Source organism: Spermophilus citellus, assembly GCF_964194105.1.
Source record: "Spermophilus citellus genome assembly, chromosome: X".
Classification (NCBI taxonomy): Eukaryota; Metazoa; Chordata; class Mammalia; order Rodentia; family Sciuridae; genus Spermophilus; species Spermophilus citellus.
The window spans coordinates 38401645-38425805 of record NC_138190.1 but is presented as its reverse complement, the minus strand read 5'-3'; the positions used below and the strand labels follow the sequence as shown (position 1 = coordinate 38425805).

The window sequence follows — 24161 nt, the reverse complement described above, 5'->3', positions numbered from 1 at the left end:
AATAAATAAACAGTGGATAAGGACAAATATTCTTTACAGAATTTCAATATACATATAGACATTATCCCCTCCGGAGGTGGTCTTAGTGACTTGCTTGGATTGAAGAGCATATAGGAATGAAAAATAGTAACTATAATAATAATTTAAAAAACACCTGGCATCACCATATTAACCAAATGATCAAGGACAAAATCACCACTGCTATAATTATATAATATCATGTACTCCCTGATATGATGAAAAGGGCACTATCTCTGTAGTGTTCTTCTCCCAAATCCATAACTCTAGTCTAGACATGAAAAAGCATCAGATAAACTCAACCTGACAGAGTCAAAACAAAATACTTGATGGTACTCTTTACATGTTTTTAAGTAAATAATTTTAATATTTTAAAATAAGCAGTGTGATAATTTATGTGTCAACTTGGCTGGGTCATGGTGTGCAGACATTTGGTCAAACACAATTCTGGATGTTTCTATGAGGGTGTTTTGGTGTGATTAACATTTGAAATGACAGACTTTGAGTAAGCAGATTGCCCTCCATAATATGGGTGGGCCTCATTTAATCAGTTGAGAGCATTAGTAGAACAAAGACTGACCTTGCACAAGCAAGATGGAATTCTGCCAGCAGACTGCCTTTGGACTCCCAACTGCAACTGCAACTCTTCCCTGAATGTACAGCCTACTGGCTTACTCTATCAGAGTTTGGACAACCAAGCCTCCATGATGGCATGAATCTATTCTTTAAAATGAAATTATTTACATATAAAAAGCTTCTTAACTTACAATGGGGATATCATAAGTTGAGAGTACATTTAATAAACCAAACCTATCAATCATAACATAGCAAATTTTACACTGTAGAATATTGGCTGTTTACCCTTGTGACTATGCTGCTAAGTAGGAGCTGCAGCTTCCAGTATAATACAGCAAATTGTTAGCCTAGGGGAATCAAAAATCAAAAAGTACAATATATACTCAATGCATATTGCTTTTATACCATTATAAAGTTAAAAAATCAATCATAAGTTAAGCCATTGTATGTTGGGAAAAATTTGTATATTCACAGTCAGACAAACCTCACCACAATCAATTTTAAAATATTGTTATTGGCTCCAAAAGCATAGAGAGAGAACCTGCAGAATGGGAGAAAATCTTTACTGACAGTAAATTAATATACAATATACTCAAAACATTTAACACCAGAAAAACAACCCAATCAATAAATGGGCAAAGGAACTAAACATATATTTCTCAAAAGAAGAAACACAAATGACCAATATATGTAAAAAAAAAAATGTTCAACATCCCTAGCAATCAGGGAAATGCAAACCAAAACTACATTGAGATTTCATCTCATTTCAGTCAGAATGACAATTATCAAGAATTAAAATAATAATAAATTCTGGCAGGGATGTGGGGGAAAAGGTACAGTCATACATTGTTGGTGGGACGGCAAATTAGTACAACCACTCTGGAAAGCAGTATGGAGATTCCTCAAAAAACTAGGAATGGAACCATCGCATGATCCAGTTCTCCCATTCCTGAGTATTTAGCCAAAAGAACTAAAATCAGCATACTATCATACTATATGTACACTAATGTTTATAGCCATGCAATTCACACATAGCCAAGTTATGGAACGAGCCTAGATGTCTGTCAATAGAAGAAAAAATTAAGAGAATGTGACACACACACACACACACACACACACATACACTCTGAAGTTTTACTCAACCATACAGAAGAATAAAATTATTGCATTTGCAGGAAAATTAATGGAATTAGAAAACACCATGCTAAGTGAAATAATCCAGACTCAGAAAATCAAGGTTTGAATAAGTAGATAAGTAAACAAAAGGAAGACCAGTAGAATAAAGAGGATTAAGGGGAGGGAAAGGAGAACACTGGGGACTAAAATGGAGTAAATTAAATTCCATGCATGTATGATTATGTCAAAATAAGCCCAACTATTATGTATAAATATAGTGCACTAATAAAACCATATTGCTGGCAAGAATGGGGGGATGTACACTTACACACTGTTGGTAAAATGGCAAATTAGTACAACCACTTTGGAAAGCAGTATCAAGATTCCTTAAAAGACTAGGAATGGAACCATCATATGACCCAGCTATCCCACTCCTTGCCATTTATCCAAAAGAACTGAAATCAGCATACTATAGTGATATAGCCACATCAATGTTTACTGTAGTACAATTCACAATAGCCAAGTTATGGAACCAGCTCAAGTTCCCTTCCTTCAATAGATGAATGGATAAAGAAAATGTGGTATATATACGCTATATAGTATTACCCAGTCATAAAGAAGGATGAAATTATGACATTTGATGGTAAATAGATGGAACTGGATAACATCATGTTAAGTTAAATAAGGCAGACTCAGAAAGTCAAGGGCACTTTTTCTGTTTCCTCTCATTTACTCTGGTATATTTATATGGATACATAGCGTAAGTTAGAGAGAAACGTGGGGGGGTGGGGAGGAATAAAAAAGAAAATAGAAGGGAGTAGAGAAAGAGGATAAGAAGGGAAGAAGGGATGGCATGGGGAAGTATTGAAGAATAAAGCTCACCAAATTATGCTATGTCCACATATAAATACAGTACAGGGCTGGGGATGTGGCTCAAGCGGTAGCGCGCTCGCCTGGCACGCCTGCGGCCCCGTTCGATCCTCAGCACCACATACAAAGATGTTGTGTCCGCCAAAAACTAAAAAATAAATATTAAAAAATTCTCTCTCTCTCTCTCTCCTCTCTCTCCCCACTCTCTCTTAAAAATAAATAAATAAATACAGTACAAAGGGCTGGGGATGTGGCTCAAGCGGTAGCGCAATCGCCTGGCATGCGTGCGGCCCGGGTTCGATCCTCACCACCACATACCAACGAAGATGTTGTGTCCGCCGATAACTAAAAAATAAATATTAAAAAATTCTCTCTCTCTCTTTTTAAAAAAATACAGTGCAAAGAATCCCACTTTTATATATAATTATAATACACTAATTAAAATAATAATAAAAATAGGAGGGAGATAAGTAGAACAAGCAAATGGAAGGGAAGGAGGATAGGGTAACGAATAAGAAGGTAAGTAGGAAATTAGATTGATCAAATTATGTTATGCAAATTTACAAATATGGTATAATGAATCTATTATGTATCATCATAATGCACCAATAGAAAACAGATTCTGCTTCTAGCAAGTATTGAATAACAAGATTTATTTATCCTTTTGTCTTAAACAAGCAAAAATCTAGACAAAATTTATACAGCAATTATTTTCAGACATTGGAAAATATGTATCACAAGACAGTGATCACTGAGAAAAGGAAAATGAATGAAGACAGACTTAACAATCACACAACCTTATTGCTTGGAGAGTTTCTAGGCCACAGCCCAGGACAATAGAACCCAAATAGAGTCCAGTGGTTTCCTTAACTTGAAGATACAGAGGTGTATAGTTTTACATTTTGAACCATGTAAATGTTATATATTTTGAAAATAAAGCTAAAGCAAAAGAAAATACTTGAAACAAAACATAAAACAAAGAGAACTTAACTGTAAATCAAATTGGCGATATAACCACAAAAGAAAAATTTAATGAATTTTGAACATAGTTTTTGTGGTATTTATTATAACCAACAAAAATTGCAGAGAAATCTCAAACATCAGTAGATGTATAGTTAATAATAATATCAAGTATTGCATTTCAAATATATTTTATTTGCTCTATTGTATGATAGAGCAAATAAAATATATTAATGTTATCAGAGACTAAGACTTTGCATCTAAGAGGGCGAAAAGAAATATAAAAGGTTAAAAAAACGTATAATATTAAATGTGAACTGATAACATCAGTATGAACTCAATTTTTTTAAAATAGTAGCTGTCTACAAAGAAGATTTAGAAACAATGATATCACGGTAGCAATACAAAGACTTAGCACTCAGGTCTGGGTTTTAAATATGTTTTTACACTGAAAGAAAATGAGGTTCTTTGAGAAACAGCTGATTCCAGGGCTGAGACTGGGTAAACAGAAAGTGAGACGTGACCCTGGGACACCTTGTTGTTCCAGAATGCAACAAGAGCTGATAGACTTACTATAGGTGCATCAGAAGGACATAGGAGTCAGCTTGAAACTATTTGAGCATGTGATAAGAAAAATGACTATAATTAATTGTAAAAGCCTGAAAAAAATCCATGAGTTCTTACTCAGAGGAAAAAGTCAAAAAAGAAAAAGACACTTCTTTAGAACAGAGTACTAGTTAGCACAGCCAAAATGACAGTCAGCAAATTAGCACTTTCAATCCCCTAATTCATTAAAAAATTGCCAATGGGAGCTGGGGTTGTGGCTCAGTGGTAGAGTGCTGGTCTAGCATGTGTGGGCTGGGTTCAATTCTCAGCACCACATAAAAATGAATTAAAGCTATTGTGTCTAACTCTAACTAAAACAAAATAATTTTGAAAAAATGGCCATATGAAAAAATATTGTTGAGAACAGAATATTTGCATGGTGGAAAAATATTTCCCCTACAGATTACTTAGTAATAATAAGTGAAAAATGTACCTTTATGGTGGAAATATCTAGTGGTCACTATCTTAACCAAATGATTAAACAAAACCATAAAGAGTGAGGTGATCTGACATAACATGCTTCCTGATGGACTACAACATCATTTATGTTTAATATCACCTAAGTTAATGATACCATGCGGAAATAATCAGACACATAGGGAATGCAGGCCAGTCTGTCTCTAAAAGACATTGTTTGGGATTCAAATCAATTTCATAAAAATAAGGAAAGGATAGTAGTGATTTAAAATACTAAATAAAATAAAAATTCAATGTATCCATTTTGATTGGATCTTGACTCTAAAAAAAAGTTAATAGATGTCTTTGGGCAAAACTGAGGGCATTCCAATTTGAACCCAAATTACTAATTCATAGATGACATATGTAATGGCAATTTTTAGATTTTAAACAATGCACATTGAATATTTAGGGGACAAAGTGTCATAAAATCAGCTACCAACTTTTAAATGGTTCAATGATGATAATACAAAATAAAAATGTCTGTCCATGGAATGTGAAAGAGAAAGTAAATGTGAAAGAGCCAGAAACAAATGAATACACTTGGTACATAAACTTCAAAAATGGCAAAAGTAATCTATGGGGTTAAAGGCCAAGATGATGTTTACCTTTGGGAGGAGGGAACATGTAATAATAGGAAGGATGGACAAAGGGGCTCCTGGGGTGTTGGTAATATCCTATTTCTTGGCATGGCTGGGTTACATGGGTGTTGTCTTTCAAATAATCCAGCAAAGTGTATGCTTATGATCTATACACTTCATGCATATTATATTTTAATAAAGTTTATAAAAATTAAAATAACAGGCTTAAACAAAAACTATAATTAAATTATGTTATGATTAATGGGAATGATTAAACAGTTGAATTGGGAAAAAAGAGGGAATGAAAAGATAAGACAAAAACAAGAAATGAGAGGGAATTAGATGGAGGCAGAAGCAAGCCTAACAATCAGGTTTTGTAGCCTTTCAAGATTAACTATCGGATTACATATTGTTCACAACCAGCTCTTCAATAGTCTCTTATTCATGGAAATTTCAGCACATTGACCTTTTCTGGAGAAGCAGATGGAGTCTTACAAAGGAATTCTAATCACAGACTACAAACCACATCTGATTTGGAATGATTTATGATGGGATAATGTGTAAGATGATCCATATTTTAATACAGAGAATGAAACAGTGGTAACCATGAGTGGGTGGGGAAAGAGGGAATGAAGAGATATAGGTCAAAGGACACAAAACAGCAGACATGAAAGATGAACGGATCTAGAAATCATGAGGACAACAGTTAATAAAAAGGTACTATATTAGGGATTAAGATTTTGGTTTGAATCAATTCCACTTGTTGATCCTTGATTTTACTTCTTGTGCTATTTCTATTAGGTACAGGGTCTCTGTTCTAGTGGAATGGATTCCAACTAAAAAGCTTCTTCTCAGCAAAGAAAACAATAACAAGAAAAGAGAGCCTACAGAATGGGAGAAAATCTTTACCACAGGCACCTCAAATAGAGCATTAATCTCCAGGATATGTAAGGATCTCAAAAAACTTAACACTCCCAAAACAAATAACCCAATCAATAAATAGGCTAAGGAACTGAACAGACACTTCACAGAAGAAATACAATTGATCAACAAATATATGAAAAAAATGTACAACATCTCTAGCAATTACAGAAATGCAAATCAAAACTACACTGAGATTTCATCTCACTTTAGTCAGAATGTCAATTATCAAGAATACAAGCAACGATAAATGTTGGTGAGGCTATGAGGGAAAAGGTACACTCAGGACTAGGGTTGTGGTCAGTGGTAGAGCATTTGTGTAGTATGTGTGAGGCACTGGGTTTGATTCTCAGCATTGCATATAATAAAAATAAAGGTCCATTGATAACTAAAAAAGATATTTTAAAAAAGGTACATTTATACATTTCTGGTGGGACTGCAAAATGGTGCAACCATTTTGAAAAGCAGTATGGAGATTCCTCAGAAAACTTGGAATGGAACCACCAATGGACCCAGCTATCTCACTCCTCTGTTTATACCCAAAGGACTTAAAATTGGTATATTACAGTGACACAGCCACATCAATGTTTATAACAGCTCAACTCATAGTAGCTAAACTATGGAACCAACCTAGGTGCCCTTCAACAGATGAATGGATAAAGAAAATATGGTAAATATACACAATGAAATATTACTCAGCAATAAAGAACAATGAAATAATGGCATTTTCTGGTAAATGGATGGAGCTGGAGAGTATCATGCTAAGTGAAATAAGCCAATCCCAAAAAACCAAAGGCCAATGTTTTCTCTGATATGCAGGGCTAATTCACAATAAAGGGAGTGGGTGAGGAAAAAATAGTTACTTTGAATTAGGTAGAAGGGAGTAAAGGGAAGAGAGGGGATAGTAGGTAGGGAGGAGAGTAGAATGAATTGGATATTATTACCCTATATGCATATATGACTACGGGACCAGTGTGACTCTACATCATGTACAACCAAAATAAGAAGTTATACTCCATTTATATATGATGTGTCAATGTGCATTCTGTCATGTATAACTAATTAGAATAAAAGATTTTAGCTGCTTTTATCACATAAAAATGTAACCATGTGAGATGACTTGTATTCTGCTTCACTGCATAGTAACCATGTCACTCTCTGTATGTATCCCCTAACATCAATGTTGGAAACCCCAAATATGTATAATAAAAGACCCTATCCAGGATTTGTATATAGTAGTTGTATTGTCAAACCTTGGTTACTTAGTAGTTTTTCTTTTAACTGAAACTTTTAAGGCATCAGTATCACCTGTAGTTCTGAACTTGCTCTCCCACTCCCTACACCAATGTTTTCAGTACCTTCACCCAGCAAGCTTTGCTGATTGTAAATCATAAATTTGAGTGCTGATCTCCATTTATGAGACTTCTCTCCATGTGCAGTCATCTCAAAAGTTGTATCCAACAAGTACATTTAATGAAGGATAGTGACATTTAAATCACATATCAAGTTTTCTAAAGATAACATTCATATCTAATTCCATTCTGCCAAATACATTATTCTAGCACAAAGAGCTAAAATTATTGCATAACTACAACTAACTATTTAAGCCCCCAAATCAATGTATTTGCTTTCTCCTCTTTTCTTCCAATAGATGTCATATCTAGGTATTTTTGAAAATGGGTATATTTCAGAGTATTGCTTTATGTTAATCATACCTTGAATCAATTTCAAGTTATCACACACAGTTATAACTTAAATACATTAGAATAGTCCTATGTTCATTAGGAATCTTTCTGTGGTTCATAGTAAACATGTTCAATCACTTAGAAGTAAACTATATGGTGCTAAATAGTTTTAAAACCCCTATAAAAGAGTGACTACCTTTTTTTCAGGTTGACACTTAAAAATCATATTTTGAACATGCTGAATCAGATTCCCACCTTAAACTAGACTGGTAACAGATCTAGAGTTAAGAAAAGTATATATTAATAATATTTACATAAATATTATTCTTTTTACTCATATTCTTCCCACATAACTTTCTGAAGTGTCAATTTTAGGTCAGGAACAACTCAGTGGACATCACTGACTAAAAAACAGGGAGGCTGAGGCAAGAGGGTCCTGAGTTCAAAGCCAACCTCAGCAACTTAAAAAAGCCCTAAGCAACTCAGTGAGACCCTGTCTCTAAATAAAATACAAAAAACGGGCTGGGGATGTGGCTTGTGGTTAAGTGCCCCTGGGTCAATCCCTAGTACCAAAACAAACAATACAAAAAACAAAACCAAAACATGTTGGGAGAGCATGGGGATAATAGCAGAAAGGAGTTTGCAGCAAGAGACTCAGTGCAGTTTTATGTATTAAAAATCTCCCTCTGCTTGCTAGGGAGAGAATTGAGGAATAGATTGGAGGGGGCAAGAGAACGAGTGGAGCCAGGCATGGTTATGCAAGGCTCAGGAGCCTGAGGCAGGAGGATCACGAGTTCAAAGGCAGCCTCAGGAGTTTAGTGGGACCCTGTTTCAAGATTAGAAAATAATAAGAGCTGGGGATATGGTTCAGTGGTTAGGTGACCCTGGGTTAAATCCCTGGCATAAAACAAATGAAAAACTACCCAGGAATTTCCCCTTTATTATTACTGCTAATTTATTGTATGCATCTTCACCAAGATGATTCACCAACTACTTTAAACCCAATTTGGGGGTCTTAATGCATCTAAATGCAGGTAGTTTTCCATTGTAATACAAAAATCTAGGATATTAGGAGGCAAATACTACTCCCAAAATGCTTCTCCTAAAGACTAACTTAAAACACACTATGCTACCCATCCTTGTTTGCTCAGGACAGTATCATTTTGTGGCTGCTGCCCAACCCAATTATTAGTACCCCCTTTCAATCTCAAAAGGGTCCTGGTTTGTACTATAAAAGATATGGTCAACTTAATTACAGGTTATCAAGCTTAAAGACACCTTCATCTTTTAAAAAGTTTCTTCCAAATGTTACTATTGAGTGAACACTCAGTAACTCTTTCTCTACAGTGGGAGGTACACTAGCATGTACTTTGGAATCAGGCTGTGAAATAGAATCCTGGCTTCACCACTTAAAAATTGTGAATCTGTGTAAGTTACATGACATCCCTTTATTTCAATTTACTTACCTGTGAAGATGGGGATAAAATAGTATTTAACTCAGTTAATGTAAGCATTAAACAGAGGAAAAGTATTAAGTACTGGGTTTTGCACAAGTTTTCATTACATTGGAAGTATCTTCAGGTTACAATGAATAACATCATAAGTCAAAAGTATGCCTTCCTCTCAAAAGTGAAACATCACATGGTTTGCCGACACACACACACACACACAAACGTACTACTGTGTGGAGCATTCTAGTATAATGCTGCACAATGTTTAAGATTGGTTATCTGTTTACTATGTACCAAGACCAACATAATTTCATATCTAGAGCTCCCGGAAAGGCTAAACTGACTCACGTCTCTCAATCTCTTCCCATCTCAGCAATCAGGTTGTCAACTCTATTGATGGAGCTCCAACGAATGTCACCAAAAATCTCATGAGACAACCCAAAGCAATCTCTTTAATCCTCATCTTTGCAGCATGCTGTGGTTATTTTTTCAAAAGCTCTAACCTATCTAACACTACTCCTGGCTAGCTTAAGTTTTCTTCTCCTTTGCAGTCTATCTGCCTTTTATGTGCTGATGTTCCATATTGGGCCTAAGTTCCACCTCTCTGCTATTGATCTTGTTGGCTTTAAGCCTTACCTCAATGGACAGCCAGATACCAGGTGGTTCCTAATTCGAGACTAACAGATCCAACCTCTTCTTAACAAACTGGATTGCCAACAGGAAGTTCATTATCTTCTGCCTCCAGAACTCATGTGTATCTCCTATTCTGGGTAAAAGTACCCTCTCCTACCTGGAAGACATCTAATGAGTCCTGTAGACTTGATTTTTGTCTTCCAAATCTGTGCTTTTAATGCCATCTCCACAATATCCAAAGTTCAAGCCCAAATCATGTCTTCCTTGGAGCTCTGTGCTTTACAAATATCCTGGTAGCAACGTAGAGGACAGATGGAATGGTTAAGAGAATCAGCAAGGCAACTACAATTCAATGCTCTTCTTTTGCTTAAATTCAGCAGATGGTTTCATAATAACTAGAGGGTTAAGTCTAAACATCTCTTATGGCAGAGAGCTTTCCAACCTTAGCTCCTTCCTACCTCACTGGTTGTCTTCCAGCACACCTTTAACACTACTTCCAAGTTCCCAAATCTTCTTGCCCCATCAGGTGTGATAATGAAACCCATGCTGAAATGTAGTTATTACCCCTTCTTCTTGCTACCTGTAGGTTTTGCATAAATATACATCAATCTCCCATTTTAGATGTGTGCATGGAGGGATCACATACTATTCATTCAGCATAAACACGTAGACTAAATGAAAATTCACAGAACTTTAAAATTTCATATATTTAAACTCAATTCATGATATAATGTGATCTTAAATTTCATTTGGCTAATTAGTATTTATTTTGAAGGTCCTAATTTTCAATTTACTTTTCAGAGGTGACTTAACTTCTACACTTTGTAGTAAAATCTAAAACTTTTCATTGTTTTAATAGTTTAGGCAAATGGAATTACTATATTGATGCTAGTTAAAAGAGTTCCTACTTAACTGATGCTAATGAGAAAAGAATGTAATTTAGTCCTCAATCTCTGGATGGACATCTGCTTTTTAAAAAATGCACTGTGTTATTAGATCCTTTCTTTGAACAATGTGTGATGATGCAAAATCGTTCCATTATTAAGCCATCTGGATAGAGTATGCGTTAATGGGGCCAACATATACAAACAGTTAAAAAATCATTCCTGACAACAAACTATCTTAACAAAACCAAGGAAGACAAGACAGTTATATGAGATACATCAGAATGGGTTAAGAAACATTTAGGTACAGCTTTAGCCTTCTTCTGATTTTTGTTTTTGGAGATTGGCTTGCAATTTTTGTTTGCAAAAATGTTTTGTCTGGAGTTCTTTTATTCTATATGACTTCTGGATAGGAGATTTTAAAAGAAAACCACTTAAAAATATCTGGTTGGAGCTGGGGTTGTGGCTCAGTGGCAGAGAGCTCACCTAGCATGTGCAAGGCCCTGGGTTCGATCCTCAGCACCACATAAAAATAAATAAAGGTATTGTGTCCAACTACAAAAAAATAATAATAATAATAAAAAGTCTGTGGTTAACATCCTCACAGCACTTCAGGAAGCACTTACTTCATAACTAAAGATTTGGAATTATTTGTCTTAAATTATAAATATGGGATGACTGCTGCTAAAAGGTATTCAGCAGCAAACCAAATTATTAACTAAATTGAATAAAACATCTACATGCTTTCAGCCTTCAAGTTGCTTCTAGAAGGACAACATACTCCAAAACTGTCTGAAAGGGTACTTGATTAATGCAATCAGCACAGCATTTGGCCAGACAGGACAATAAATTTTCTTCAGTCATATGTGCATGTGTGTACATGTGTGGATGTGTAGGTGTGTTTGTGTTAAAACTTCACTTATAAGCACTCTTTATGTTTCTTCAATAACACTTCTGGAAAATTCATAGAACTATATTATAAAAGGAGACTATTTGCCAAGTGCTTCAGAAAATGGAGATACAAATGAAGATGCATTATAAAGTAAAATACTAATATTAGACACCGTTAATTAGCAGTGATTTGTGAATGCTAATATAGCTTGTTGTATTTTACTAGTGATAAGGAATTTGTAGATCCCCATCCCATCATGGTCATGCAAACAGGAAAGCATGAAATATCAAAATTTCCTAACTTTAAAAAATAAGTCTCTTAATTTATTTGTATTCTAAAATAGACCCTTTATCCTGAAATCCCTTTTCCCATATAAAATGCTACTAAGTGATGTACAGGATTTGTCAAGTCAATACAACATTCCTTTAAAAATCTTGTTCATTCACTATTTGTTATCTACTATTATACTATATTTCGGCAGCAATTGTTTATTGGTCTGTCACTGCAGTAATTGCAACTTAACAATAAACCAGTCTGACATTTTAGGTCTTGAAGATACATACCATATATATTTCTTTAAAAATAATCATACTTTTGTAAGCAATACTTTACAGTAGACACCTCAAAAATCTACCATTGATGTGAAACTTAAACGAGAAAAATTTAAGTTCTAAATCTTTATACATATATTCAGATTTCTATATATATTATATATACATACATAAGTATATATAAAATATATATAATCAGATTTGAAAAATGAACAAAAACTGGGCACTGTACATAAATTCTTTTTAAAACTCAAACAATAGAAAACTCTTTAAACATTAAACAATTTTAATAAAAGTTTCTGTACAATGCTAAGCAGTTTTATTTACACATAGAAAATGTAATAGGAGTAGTGTTTGAAATTACAGAACTCCTTAAAATTTCAATGGCAGGTAAATCTGGAAAAAATAACAGCATTCCATTCACAAATATTTTCAAGCAATAAATATGTATTTATAAATAGTGTAAATTTACATCAAGATTAGAAACAAAAATCACAAATCTGAAGTTTATTCCTTAGTCTATGTGCAATCCATTATCTTTGTGACTTGGCTGTTAAGTTTTTTAATGTTTTATTTAGGAACCAAAAGTATAACCATCATGGTTTCAAAACAAGACAGAAAAACATAAAAGCAGTAAAAAAGTTTCTTACCTAATTTTTCACATTAAAAAAAAAAGTTGACCAAAGAAAGACTTAAAATTGCTAACTACCTTACAAAGAAATGACCAGCTAGGCTAGTATTTTTTTCCAAGGAAAATTGTGAAGGGGAAAAGATAGATGAAAACAAATTCATCAGCCCAGAAATAGAGAAATATAAAAGAGGTTGTCTTCAAGTCAGTAGTCTGTATGGTGTTGCCAGTTTTGTCAGATATATACAAAACATGGAAATTATTATTTATTTATTTTTCTGAAGTTCAGCTGATTAGCTTTGTGAGAGTCCTGGAGTAGGAGCCGTACTCTCCCCCATCCAGTTGGTTGACACTCCGCACTTGGAAGGTTGCATAGACACAGTTTTCAGCCAGCAGCCTTACGAGATAGCTACAAAAACCAGTGGTGCAGAACTGGGTTACTTCCTGAATAGCAGAAAAGGTCTCATGTTTAATGTCCATGGAATAATATCAAGATGAGGCGGATGGTAATGGAGGAGCCTGAAAATGAAAGTAAAGTAGTTTATTTTGATATACAAATTGTTAATATTGTTCCCTAGCTTATGGCTATAAACATAATTCTGTTTATGAAGTTCGGGAACATAAAACAAAAAAGTCAACAGCCTAATACACTAAAGTAAAACCTTTTCTTTAACTTGGCCACTTTTCCCAAGAGTCTAAGACCACTTCCCTGTTCAATGTACCTGCAACTTTCCATACTTATATTTAGAAAAATAACAAATCAATTACAATTTCATTAGTGACTGCCTTCAGGATCTATCTCAATAGGTAATACATATTTGGCTCAATATAGTCCAGATAATTTTCTTCTTCTTCAAAAGAAATCTTGAAAAGCATTCAGGTGAAAATATCAGGAGCTAAACTTCAAAAAGTCAGTTTCTATCACATGTGTGTGAGAGAAAAGTATTGGAGAAAATCAATAATTCATAAATTATGTCTGTCTCTTTTCATAAAGCTATTGATCTGCTAGGATAAAATGTTTTCCCCTGAGAATCTGCTATTTGAAATTAAAAACTATATGCAATTTACAAGTATACTTAAATTTCAGAAGGTTATATAACATACCAGGAAGTTAAACTCCATCAAATATTCCCATGAGGTTAATATGTCTGGCAAAATCAAAATTTTATAAAGAAATACAATTAACTCTAAAAGCAGAAGTATATATAGAAAAGCACACACTGAGCATTTTGTTGGCACTAATAACCTATGTACATATTCGATTAACTGAGATCAAATGACAGAAAAGATATGAAAGGGTTCTAAAACACATGAAGATTTTAAAATGTAGTTGTAACATTATTTAGGCTGGTCTCACCCAGGAAGAAAAGTGAAAATGATATATGCCAATTTCATATGAATAAATAGTTGGAAGTAAAAGAGAAGGGGATGATAGGAATACACCCTTATGTATTATCTGCTGAGCCAAAAGAAAATTTAAGTATTTCATTACCTCCAACTTATCAGGTGGCAAACACTGTTGCCTCAACCCAGCTAACTACATACTCAACGTGTTGTTTTCACTTACTAATGTAAATTGGTCATAGACTTGCATCAGGTCCTCCATTTTGTACTGTTCTAGCACCACAAAATTTTCCAGGTTTCCACTTGTTTTTCGTGCACAATCTTGGCAATGTACTATGTAGGTCTTACGAGAATTGCTCTCATTAGTGACAAAAAGCAGATCAAAAACCTCCACCTGTTTTATACAAAAGAAAAATGCATTAAACAGAGATGGTGGTATTTATTGTACTGCTTTGGTATAAACATAAAACTTTACCTTAAGGGAACCATGCATAGACAATTATCTCTGGTTAAGATAGGGTACACTAAGGAAAAACATGTCTGTGTTTGAGAATCTTTATGTTGTGTCAAACCCAAATACACGGTGGTAATGCATTTTTAGGGGAGTTACCTGAGAGAATGACATGATGACCTCTGACATAGCCTAATTCAAAAGTTTGGCAAAGGTCAGCTCATTTCTGTTTTAAATCTAAAAATATTATTATACAATCAGATGCATGTAATCATTATTTTCCTTTTACTCTCTATGATAGTACTCATTACACAGTATTGTGTATGGATGCCTGTCTTTCCCCACAGCTGAGTTACTCAAAGACAAAAACTGTTTTATTGCTAGTGCATGTCATAGTGCCCAGTGTTTACCCAAACCTCAAAATATGCTTGGTGAATGAATATAATCTATTTTACAGATAAGGAAACTGATAGGTAAATGAAATGACAGTTGAGTATTCAGTTATAAGCCTTATGTAAGTATAAACAAAAAGTATACTCATGAGCATGGCATGATTTAGAAATAATGCCTCTATCTTATACAGAAAGACTTGAGTTGTTAAGGCAGGATAAGGACCAGCACTGTGGGACAGGAGTCATTCTCAAATACTGGAAAGTTTATACATTCATTTTCTCCAACTGACTTACTTTGGACTTTATACAACACTAATATAGTTAATGAATTCAATCATTTCAAAGAAAGATCAACAACAGAATTTGAAAACATCAATTTGGAAAAGATCATCAATATTACCATATCTGCTTATTGTGGAATTTTTTCAGTAATGGAAAACTCACACAATCTCATTTCTTAAAATCCTGGAGTACACCATGTTTCCATTACTATCAATGGGCAATAATAGGAACCTGAGCTAGAAAGTTTATAAGCATTCTTAAACTTGTCGCTTACTTCTGCCATTTAATGACTACTTATTTTTATCTTCTAAATACTTTTTATTTCTTCCCCTTCTTTAATATTCCTCCTGCCAAGTTCTAGTCTAGGCCTTAAGATAAAAAATCGTACTTAAGACCACTCCAATAGCTTACTATTTCTGTCTTCTCCAAGATACACATCATATTACTTGCTTCTCAAAAATTTTTGATGGCTTTAGTGACCTCAAACCAAATATCAAATTCCTTAAAAGTGTTCAAGATGCACTGCAAACCACATATCACTGAGACTTATGAGTAGAATTTGCACAGTCTGTGTTATAGCCACATTGGACTGTTCATTCTTTTTGAAAACTATTCTAATTCTCCAGTCCTATGTTTCCTATACCCCATGACAGTCTACCTCTAATTCACATCATTTTTTAGCCCAATGAAATCATACTCATCCTTCAAGGAAGGACTCAAATGCTAATACTTCTGTGAGCTCTTAGGCCAATACCAGAAAGGAAAATTAGATCATTTATTTCCCCACAGTATTTTCATAACAGAAATCCCAACTTCACATTTATCGTAGTCTCCTATAAATTATAATCAACTGTTTATAATTCATTTTCTCCAAGTAGAATTTAAGTTTCTTTAGAGCAGGCACTACATCTCCTTTGTTCCTGCTCCTCTTACAAGCCTTGGCTACAGTAGAAGATTGATGGATATATTGCAAATTGCACCAGGGAGGACTGAACATTGATCTGCATGTTATGTCCAGTTACTGGCATCTGTGCACATATGTTTCTAGTCTAAATTCTTGGACTAAAAACTTCTTGCTTATTATCATCTGTAAAAGACCTATCAGATAAATGACTCTGTGGTAGATATTTTTAAGGCTGATTAACAATTCATAAAATATTACATCATCAGATTAAGTTTTAATATAAGAAATAAGAAATCTAGTAACAAAATTGAACACAATGCTAACTACAGTAAAATACGTTACATGGAAGTGTGTGTGTGTACACACACACACAGTCTGAGGAGAAACCAAGAGTGGAGAGGCAAGAGGGATTACAAAAACAACTGTGGAGATGAACGTTTACGTACCTCACAAATGCTACAGTAATGAGCTGGTTCTTCTTTTGTCCGCCCATGCCATATAATCTCTTTTCCTGCAGCAATGAGAGCTTCTCTCAATGTCTGACATTGCTTCAGAGTTCTCAGAAGACAATACCTATTATAGGGGAAAAATTATTTGTGACCAGCAACTGAATATCAAATAATTATAGCATGAAAGATACAGAAATAATGCCAAGAGAATTGGTTCTAATATCTATGACTTCAGAATTTTTGTCAATTTCCCAGAATTAAAAAATAAGGCAATGCTCAGCAAGTCTGATGATGATTAATATTAAACCATTTAGAGTTGAGAATAATGGATATCTGAATATCAAAATATAAAAGTCTTAATTAAAAAACAAAACAAAACAAAAACCTGACTCCTTGATTAAATTTGAGTGGCTAATTGTGGCTCTTATTTGGGCAAGTTAGTTAACCTCTCTGGGAGTCAATATCTACATCCTTGAAATAAGGGATCTGAATTCCAGATATGAACTGCTATGATTCTAAGAAAGACAGAAAGACACATTACTTTTATCAACACTACTGAGACACTCATGAACATCATTACTTTTGAAACTCTCTGAGTTCCACAGACAGAAAACAATTTATGGATTCAATCATTAGAGTATACAAAATTGTTTTAACTATAATGCTAAAGAAGAAAAAAAGACGTTTTTTCATTTTAACTTGCAGATAATATAGTGGAATCCATTTATATTAATAAAATTGAAGTTTCCTAATAATTTAGACTTTTCTAAAATTTAAACATGATACTAAAGACATTGTGAATTCTCAGTTTGTGCTGATTTTTCTACAGTTTGCATTACTTGGAATATTCTGCTGTATTATCTTACTCTCCTGAGAATTTCAGTGTTCAGGTTCTCCATTTGAACAGAAAGGCTGAACTAGATGATCTGTAAGGCATTTTTCAGCTCTAAAAATCAGAGATAACAAAAATACCCTAAAGAAAAGGAAATAAATTTAGCAACTAAATATTGTCTTGAGAGCGAAGGTCTTGTCTATTTTATTCACATTTTTCTACTCATTTATTTACTGCCTAGGACAGTGCCTGGCATATATTATTGTTCAATAAGTAAACATTTGCTTTCTAAACAACTAAAATTCAAACGTAGGTAATAGTATATTAATCTTAATTTATGTTTCATTTCTATTTTATAAGTTACTAGGCTGAAGTATTGTTATTTGTCAGAACCCATGTATATTAAAACTTCTCAGGGGATAGGGGTGGTTAAAATATACGTAAAACACATTAACAACATACAATAATCAACTTTACACTTGCAGGCCAATTCCTTAAGTTATCATTTCTTAAGGAATTCATTTCATGTTAAACATGTTCTTGCTTTAGACTATACTTGCATGTCAAAGCTAGGACTGTTACCTGAGTGTGCATGCACATGCACACATGCATATGTGGTATAGGGTGCCAGGAGAGGTAGCACATAAAACTTCAGATCATAGCAAAAGACAGACAATATAATTGGGCCCACACCCCCTGCTCTTGAAAAGCAACTGCTTCTTTTTCCCTCCCCATGTCTCATGCAATTCACCTCTGAAAGTATAGATCTTACTGAACAAGTTTTCCAAGCAGGGGTTAGCAATATTTTTATTTTACAGGAAAATAATGCCTAAAACTCTACAGGTACCTTGGGGAGATTTTCAAACTCAACTGTGCTCCCACATGGGCAAACAAAAATAATAAAACAATATAAATAAATAAATAATACAAAATAAGAACCAGACAGGAGGCATATATTCAGTATTCTACGTCCATTATGCCAACCAGGGCCCTTAAGCACCTTGTGGAAAAGGGTTATTTCTATCTCACAAATGGGAAGCAGGGGCTCAGGGAAGCTAAATTTGTATGATACATCATAAAGCTTGTAGAGTGACTGAGTTTGGGGTTTGTAAAAGAAGAAAATCTCAAACTTTCCCTCACTATCTCATGTTCTACTCTCTTCTTTTTGGTATTTTTTCAATTCCCATTCTCTCTCTCTCCTTGTTCTTGTGAAGATAAAAATCTTGGGCTCAGTCAGCAATTTTTTTCAAAACAGAGTCTTGGCTCTGTGGAGAATTATTCTATACTTTAGTACAAAATAACAAAGGGATGGACCCAAGGTTGCTAAGAATAAATAACCACAAGCAGTCTGCTTCTGAAATCACAGGTCCACAATTTTTGTGTCATGATAAAATCTTAGAAAACAATTGTTTTCTGATAATAAATGAAAAACTGTGGTTTCTCCTTACCCTTATATTTTTTGAAATCTTTTGTTGAGTTGAAAGAGAAGGAGAATTTAGAGGGACAGAGACTCTTAGAGACCACAGCAATGAGCAGGTCTAAAAGGTGATTCAATCAAAGGACAGGGAAAAATAATCAGGAAGTGAAGAGATTTAGGGAAAAGGATACTTGGGAAGGTATAGATACAATATTCAAGACTTGATTTAATCATAAATGGTTCTGCTTTAATTAACTTCAGACTTTGATTTTTATATAAAGAGAACATTGAAGAGCTTTAAGAAAAATTAAAAGCCCAATAAAATCAAGGTTCTCACTTCCTCTTAATTTTAGTATTGCTTAATTTTAATATGTTTATCTTATACCAATTAAGAATTTAATTTGCTAAAAACAAAATAATAAATTACTAGAAAAAAAGGTAAAATGCTAAATGTAGAAGATGGAAAGTTCTATTTTACATGAATGCATTTTAGGAACAGAGTCAGAAATTATTTCTGCAGCTACAGAAACAGAATTCTTTTAAGGATTACCAGTGGTTTCAAGACCCAAGCCCTGTTTTTATTTGGATGAAAAACTACACAAAAAGACAAGAGGATAAAGACAGCTCTGGCACAGAAGAAAACCACAAGGAAGAGACTAAGTGAGGGCTAGGCATATTTGAGGTTATTCAGTAGAAATTAATGCAACCAAAACTTGATCTGCAAAGATGAAGCTTAAAAAGGGATGGAATTTGAGAGAATAACTTCTTTAGAATGAAAATACACAATATACTCACAAATCAACACATCAGGCAAACCATAAACAAACCTAGGAAGTCATGAATACTACAAGGAAAAAGAGATCATTTTCAGGTTAGGGGAGGTAGAAATCGGAAGTTTTCATATAGGATGTTGAAATTTCTGATTTGAATATATCAATTTAGATATAAGCATGAAAAAGAGATTGGGGTAAGGCACCTTTTGTGCAAAAGGCACACTGTGAGAAGGTATTATTTAGGGAACAAACGATTATTCCTACAAATGATTTTTCTGGGCAGGGTAAGAATAGGAATGAAGCTATTAATGATGTTATGTCAAAGTTAAGACAACACAGGTGATTATGCTAATATTCTAGGGGTAACTTGACTAAGTTCCCAAATGTCAGTGTGGAGACAGATGAAATATGGGTTAATTTGATAGGGCACTTTTCAATTCTTCATGGCAACAAACTCAGTCATTAAGTAGGTGACAAATGAAAGTTCTAAGAGCCGGCTTGCACTGCCCAGTCTCTAACCCTACAAGGAAAAGTAATCCAACATGTGAGCCCTCAAAACTCCCTTGCTACCTGCCACTCCAGGATTGTGTTTTCCTATGACAACAGAAGGTATATGAATGTCAATAAGGCATCTAACATTTTTATTTAAACCAACCACATGGCTGAAAATCAAGGTCTCAGTCAATGATAAAATGAACACCTTAAGAATTCCTCAATGGATGGGGCTGGGATTGTGGCTCAGTGGTAGAGCATTCGCCTAGCACCTGCGAGGTCCTGGGTTCGATCCTCAGCACCACATAAAAAATAAATAAATAAAATAAAGATATATTAAAAAAAAAAAGAATTCCTCAATGGAAAAACAAGCATAAAAGCAAATACATGTTAACCATAAGAAGGCAGAGTTTTAGAATCTTTAGATTTTGTTTGGTCAATGTTATAAAAATCATTGCATATCAAACCCAATGGATTATTAGAAGAGCACTAGGACTATAGCACTAAAATCTGCTATCTATAGACTGGTCTTTGTAGTTATACCATTATTTCTGCATAGTGCTAGGAGAAATTCTGCTTAAGACATTAGGCCAGTTGGCTATGACCAAACAATTGCAGAACACCTCATTTATCCATTTAAAAATGGGCAAAGGGAAAAGGGAAGTTAAGTTTATTTTAACTTTTATTTAAAAACTCTGTACTTATGATAAAGTTTATGTTATATAGATAAGGTAATGACCAATAATATGTGTGAAATAAAGATTTTTAAAAATCACAATTCTAAAAGATCTAATCTACTCCAGGGTGTACCTAACTTGCCTGATCCTAAGATTCACTGGTCACCACAAAAAGTGACAAAATCGAAAACAGTGTCTAAAATTTGTATTTTCCAATACATACTAATACATTCAAACTTAACAGATCATTGCATTTTTATCACCAAGACCCTAAGAGACCACAGAGAGACAGCTAATGGAATAGGCAAGAGCAGTTTCTAGACCTAGACTGCCTGGGTTCAAATTTCAGCTTCACACACACTTCCTATTCTCTGTGCCTCCGTTTCCTCAGTTGTTAGATGGGGACACTTAAGAGTGCTGTTATGAGGATTATGTATGTTCTATAAAATGCTTAATTTGGTGCCTGGCAATTAGTGTTCCATAAACATTAAGTATTATTATTATTGGTACTAGGGATTCAACCCAGGGGTGCTTTACTGCTGACCCACATCCCCAGCCTGTTTTTTTTTTTAATTGTTTTTTAAATTTTAATTTTGAGACAGGGTCTCACTTAGTTGCTGAGACTGGCCTTGAACTTGCAATCCTTCTGCCTCAGTCTCCTGAGCCACTGGGATTACAGGTAGATACCACCATACCCAGCTAACTAATGTTATTATGTCAAAACTCTTAATTCATGTTAAAATAATTATATAATTACTAAACTGAAGTTTTCAGGTAAAGTTCAAATTTCTGATTCTGAATACACTGATTTTTTAATTTGAAAAAATGATACATAAAATTATAAGAGGTCATGAGGGGCAAGGGGGAGGGAAAAAAAGGGAGAAAATTGAACAACAGCAGGGGAGGTAGAGAGGGAAGATGGGAGGGGGGATAGTAGGGGATAGGATAGGTAGCAGAATACAACAGTCACTAATATGGCATTATGTAAAAATGTGAATATGTAACAGATGTGATTCTGCAATCTGTATTTGGGGTGAAAATGGGAGTTCAAAACACAATTTGAGTCAAATGTATGAAAGATGATATATCATGAGCTATGTAATGCTTTAAATAATCAATAAAAAATTGTGATATGTGTCAAAGTACAATAGTTAATACACTGAAAAGAAAACAAAAATTATTCTAATAAAATGTTTAGACTAGATTCCTTTAAGGTTTCTCAATCTGAGCACTGCTGGTATTTTGGGCTGAATAGTTCTTTGTTGTGGGGAGCTGGCCTGTGCACTATAGGCTGTTTAGCAGCATTGCTACTCCCTACCCCAAAATGCTAGTAGCACCCCTCCCACCTAAGTGATGACATTATCATAAGTGCCCCATGGAAGAAAAACTGCGTGCATTTTAGAACCACTGTACTAGGTCCATAAGTATTAACTTTACAAACAAACAAACAAACAAAAATACTGGTGACTAGGGTTTCTATAATTAATATTAACTATAACAATAGCTACCACTTACTGAGTGCTTACTCAATGCAAGGCCCACTAAAGCTACATAAAAAGATATTATTATATCCATTTTTTCAGAAGAGGAAACAAAGACTAATAGATTTAGTAATCTGCCCAGTCCCTCAGCCAGTAAATGAAGAAGCCAAGATATGAAGATAGGGCAGATTCCAGACAACTAAACTATGCTACCCCTTCTGTATTATTTCATTGGGATTAAACAGCACAGAATCTAAGACTTAGGAAAAATTTTAAAAAGGAGGGGTGGAGGAAAATAACACACAGTGATCACACATACACAAAAGACAAAAAGAAAGCACATGAGGCTTCAATATTATGTATGTAAAAGATGGTACATTTAAAAATGAAATAAGAGCAGTGCTTTATATCATACTCAAAAGAATGACAAAATGATAGGATAAGAAATTAAGTCTGTGGGGGAGTAATTTAAGACAGACTTGGTATTGTTGAAATTTTAGAGAATTTATTTTCAACTACTGGCTTATATATTATTAGTAATTTTAGAACATATAATTATTTGGCAGATTATAGGGAGGTGGATGAAAATACGTATTCTGAAAATTAACTTTCCATTCTTTTTTACTATCTGATATGTTCCTCCTCAACCTCAGTCTTCCTAATATTGAACTTTTCAGAAGAAAACACAGTCCTTGGCATTCTATTTTTGACATATTTATTGAACTATTTAACCACCAAGACATAGATGAAACTAACAAAATTGTTGAAGAAAAGAGCTTCCTAATGTATTGGCAACATATTACCATTGTATTAACTTGCTAATCATCCACCATGATTACAAAAATGTATACCATATTTCTTGGGGGTTGGCTTTCTCTACCATTGAGATTAAACCATTCAATTGTACCTCAAAGACTATTTATTTTGTAAGCCTGTTATCTACAGGGAAACTGCATCAGTACCAGTAGTTTTCAGAGTTCATCTGCTATATTAACATTTCGATTCCTTTCAAGGATCTTGTTAAAACGATACTTCAATGGTAAAACATAAGCAATGTATGAACCTTATGAGAGTGAAGTAAAGAATCTCAATACTATACAGGGAGAGAAAATGTAGACTAAAGTAACATGTCTCAAATATCCGAAAATGGAATCATGAATTTGCAAAGAGTAAATGTTTCCTTTAACTCTTCATTAACCTGTTTATTAAAGTTAAAAACACAGGATAAAGACTATGATTTGATGAAGATGGATAAAAAATAAAAGTAATTTCCCCATCCCTAATTTTAAGTTTTAAAGTACCTTTTTAGTATAACTTGGTTTACTCAGGACCCACAAATGAAAAAATCTATAACACAGTTTATACTAGAGTGGCAAAAGAGTTGACCAAAAGAAAACAGTTCATCAATAGTTTTTTGAATTGCTATCTGCAAAAAGAAAATGTCATGATTACATATTTTTTTTTTAAAAGTGACTAAAGAAGATGCAAAGGCTATAAACAGAATTCAGGTGAAATTTGATTCAGCCTGGATTAAGGTGGTGTGGTGAGGTGAGGCAAAAGCTAAGAAGACATTTTTACATTGGTAGGGAAATGTATTTTTTTTCCTCTTTTCTGTTGGGGAATCTAAATGTAGACTGTATATTAGGTAATTCTACTGAATTTCATATTTCTGAGCTATAGTAAATGGTATGATGCTTATGTGGGAAAATATTCTTTTTGGAAGGAGTTGGGGGGGTATTGAATTGAACCCAGGAAGTCTTTACCACTGAACTACATCCCCAGTCCTTTTTATTTTGAGATGGTCCTGTTAAGTTGCTGAGGCTGGCCTCAAACTTCTAA

At 34.1% G+C, this 24161-nt stretch overlaps 1 protein-coding gene across 10 annotated transcripts in view; it reads right to left on the bottom strand.

The window, feature by feature from the left end:
* Nucleotides 1–11987: 11987 nt before the first annotated feature.
* Nucleotides 11988–24161, bottom strand: part of KDM6A (lysine demethylase 6A) — a 222094-nt gene continuing 209920 nt past the window's right edge. For 4 of the 10 annotated variants that reach the window (XM_081276462.1, XM_081276466.1, XM_081276464.1 and 1 more), the window contains 3 exons: nt 16648–16774; nt 14396–14566; nt 11990–13347 (listed from right to left, as the gene is read on the bottom strand). In XM_081276462.1, coding sequence (XP_081132588.1) covers nt 13318–13347; nt 14396–14566; nt 16648–16774 — 328 coding nt within the window. In that variant the 3' untranslated portion in view covers nt 11990–13317. Of the gene's footprint in view, nt 13348–14378; nt 14567–16647; nt 16775–24161 lie in introns of all 10 variants that reach the window. The other 6 variants (XM_081276467.1, XM_081276470.1, XM_081276465.1 and 3 more) reach the window with 4 other exon arrangements.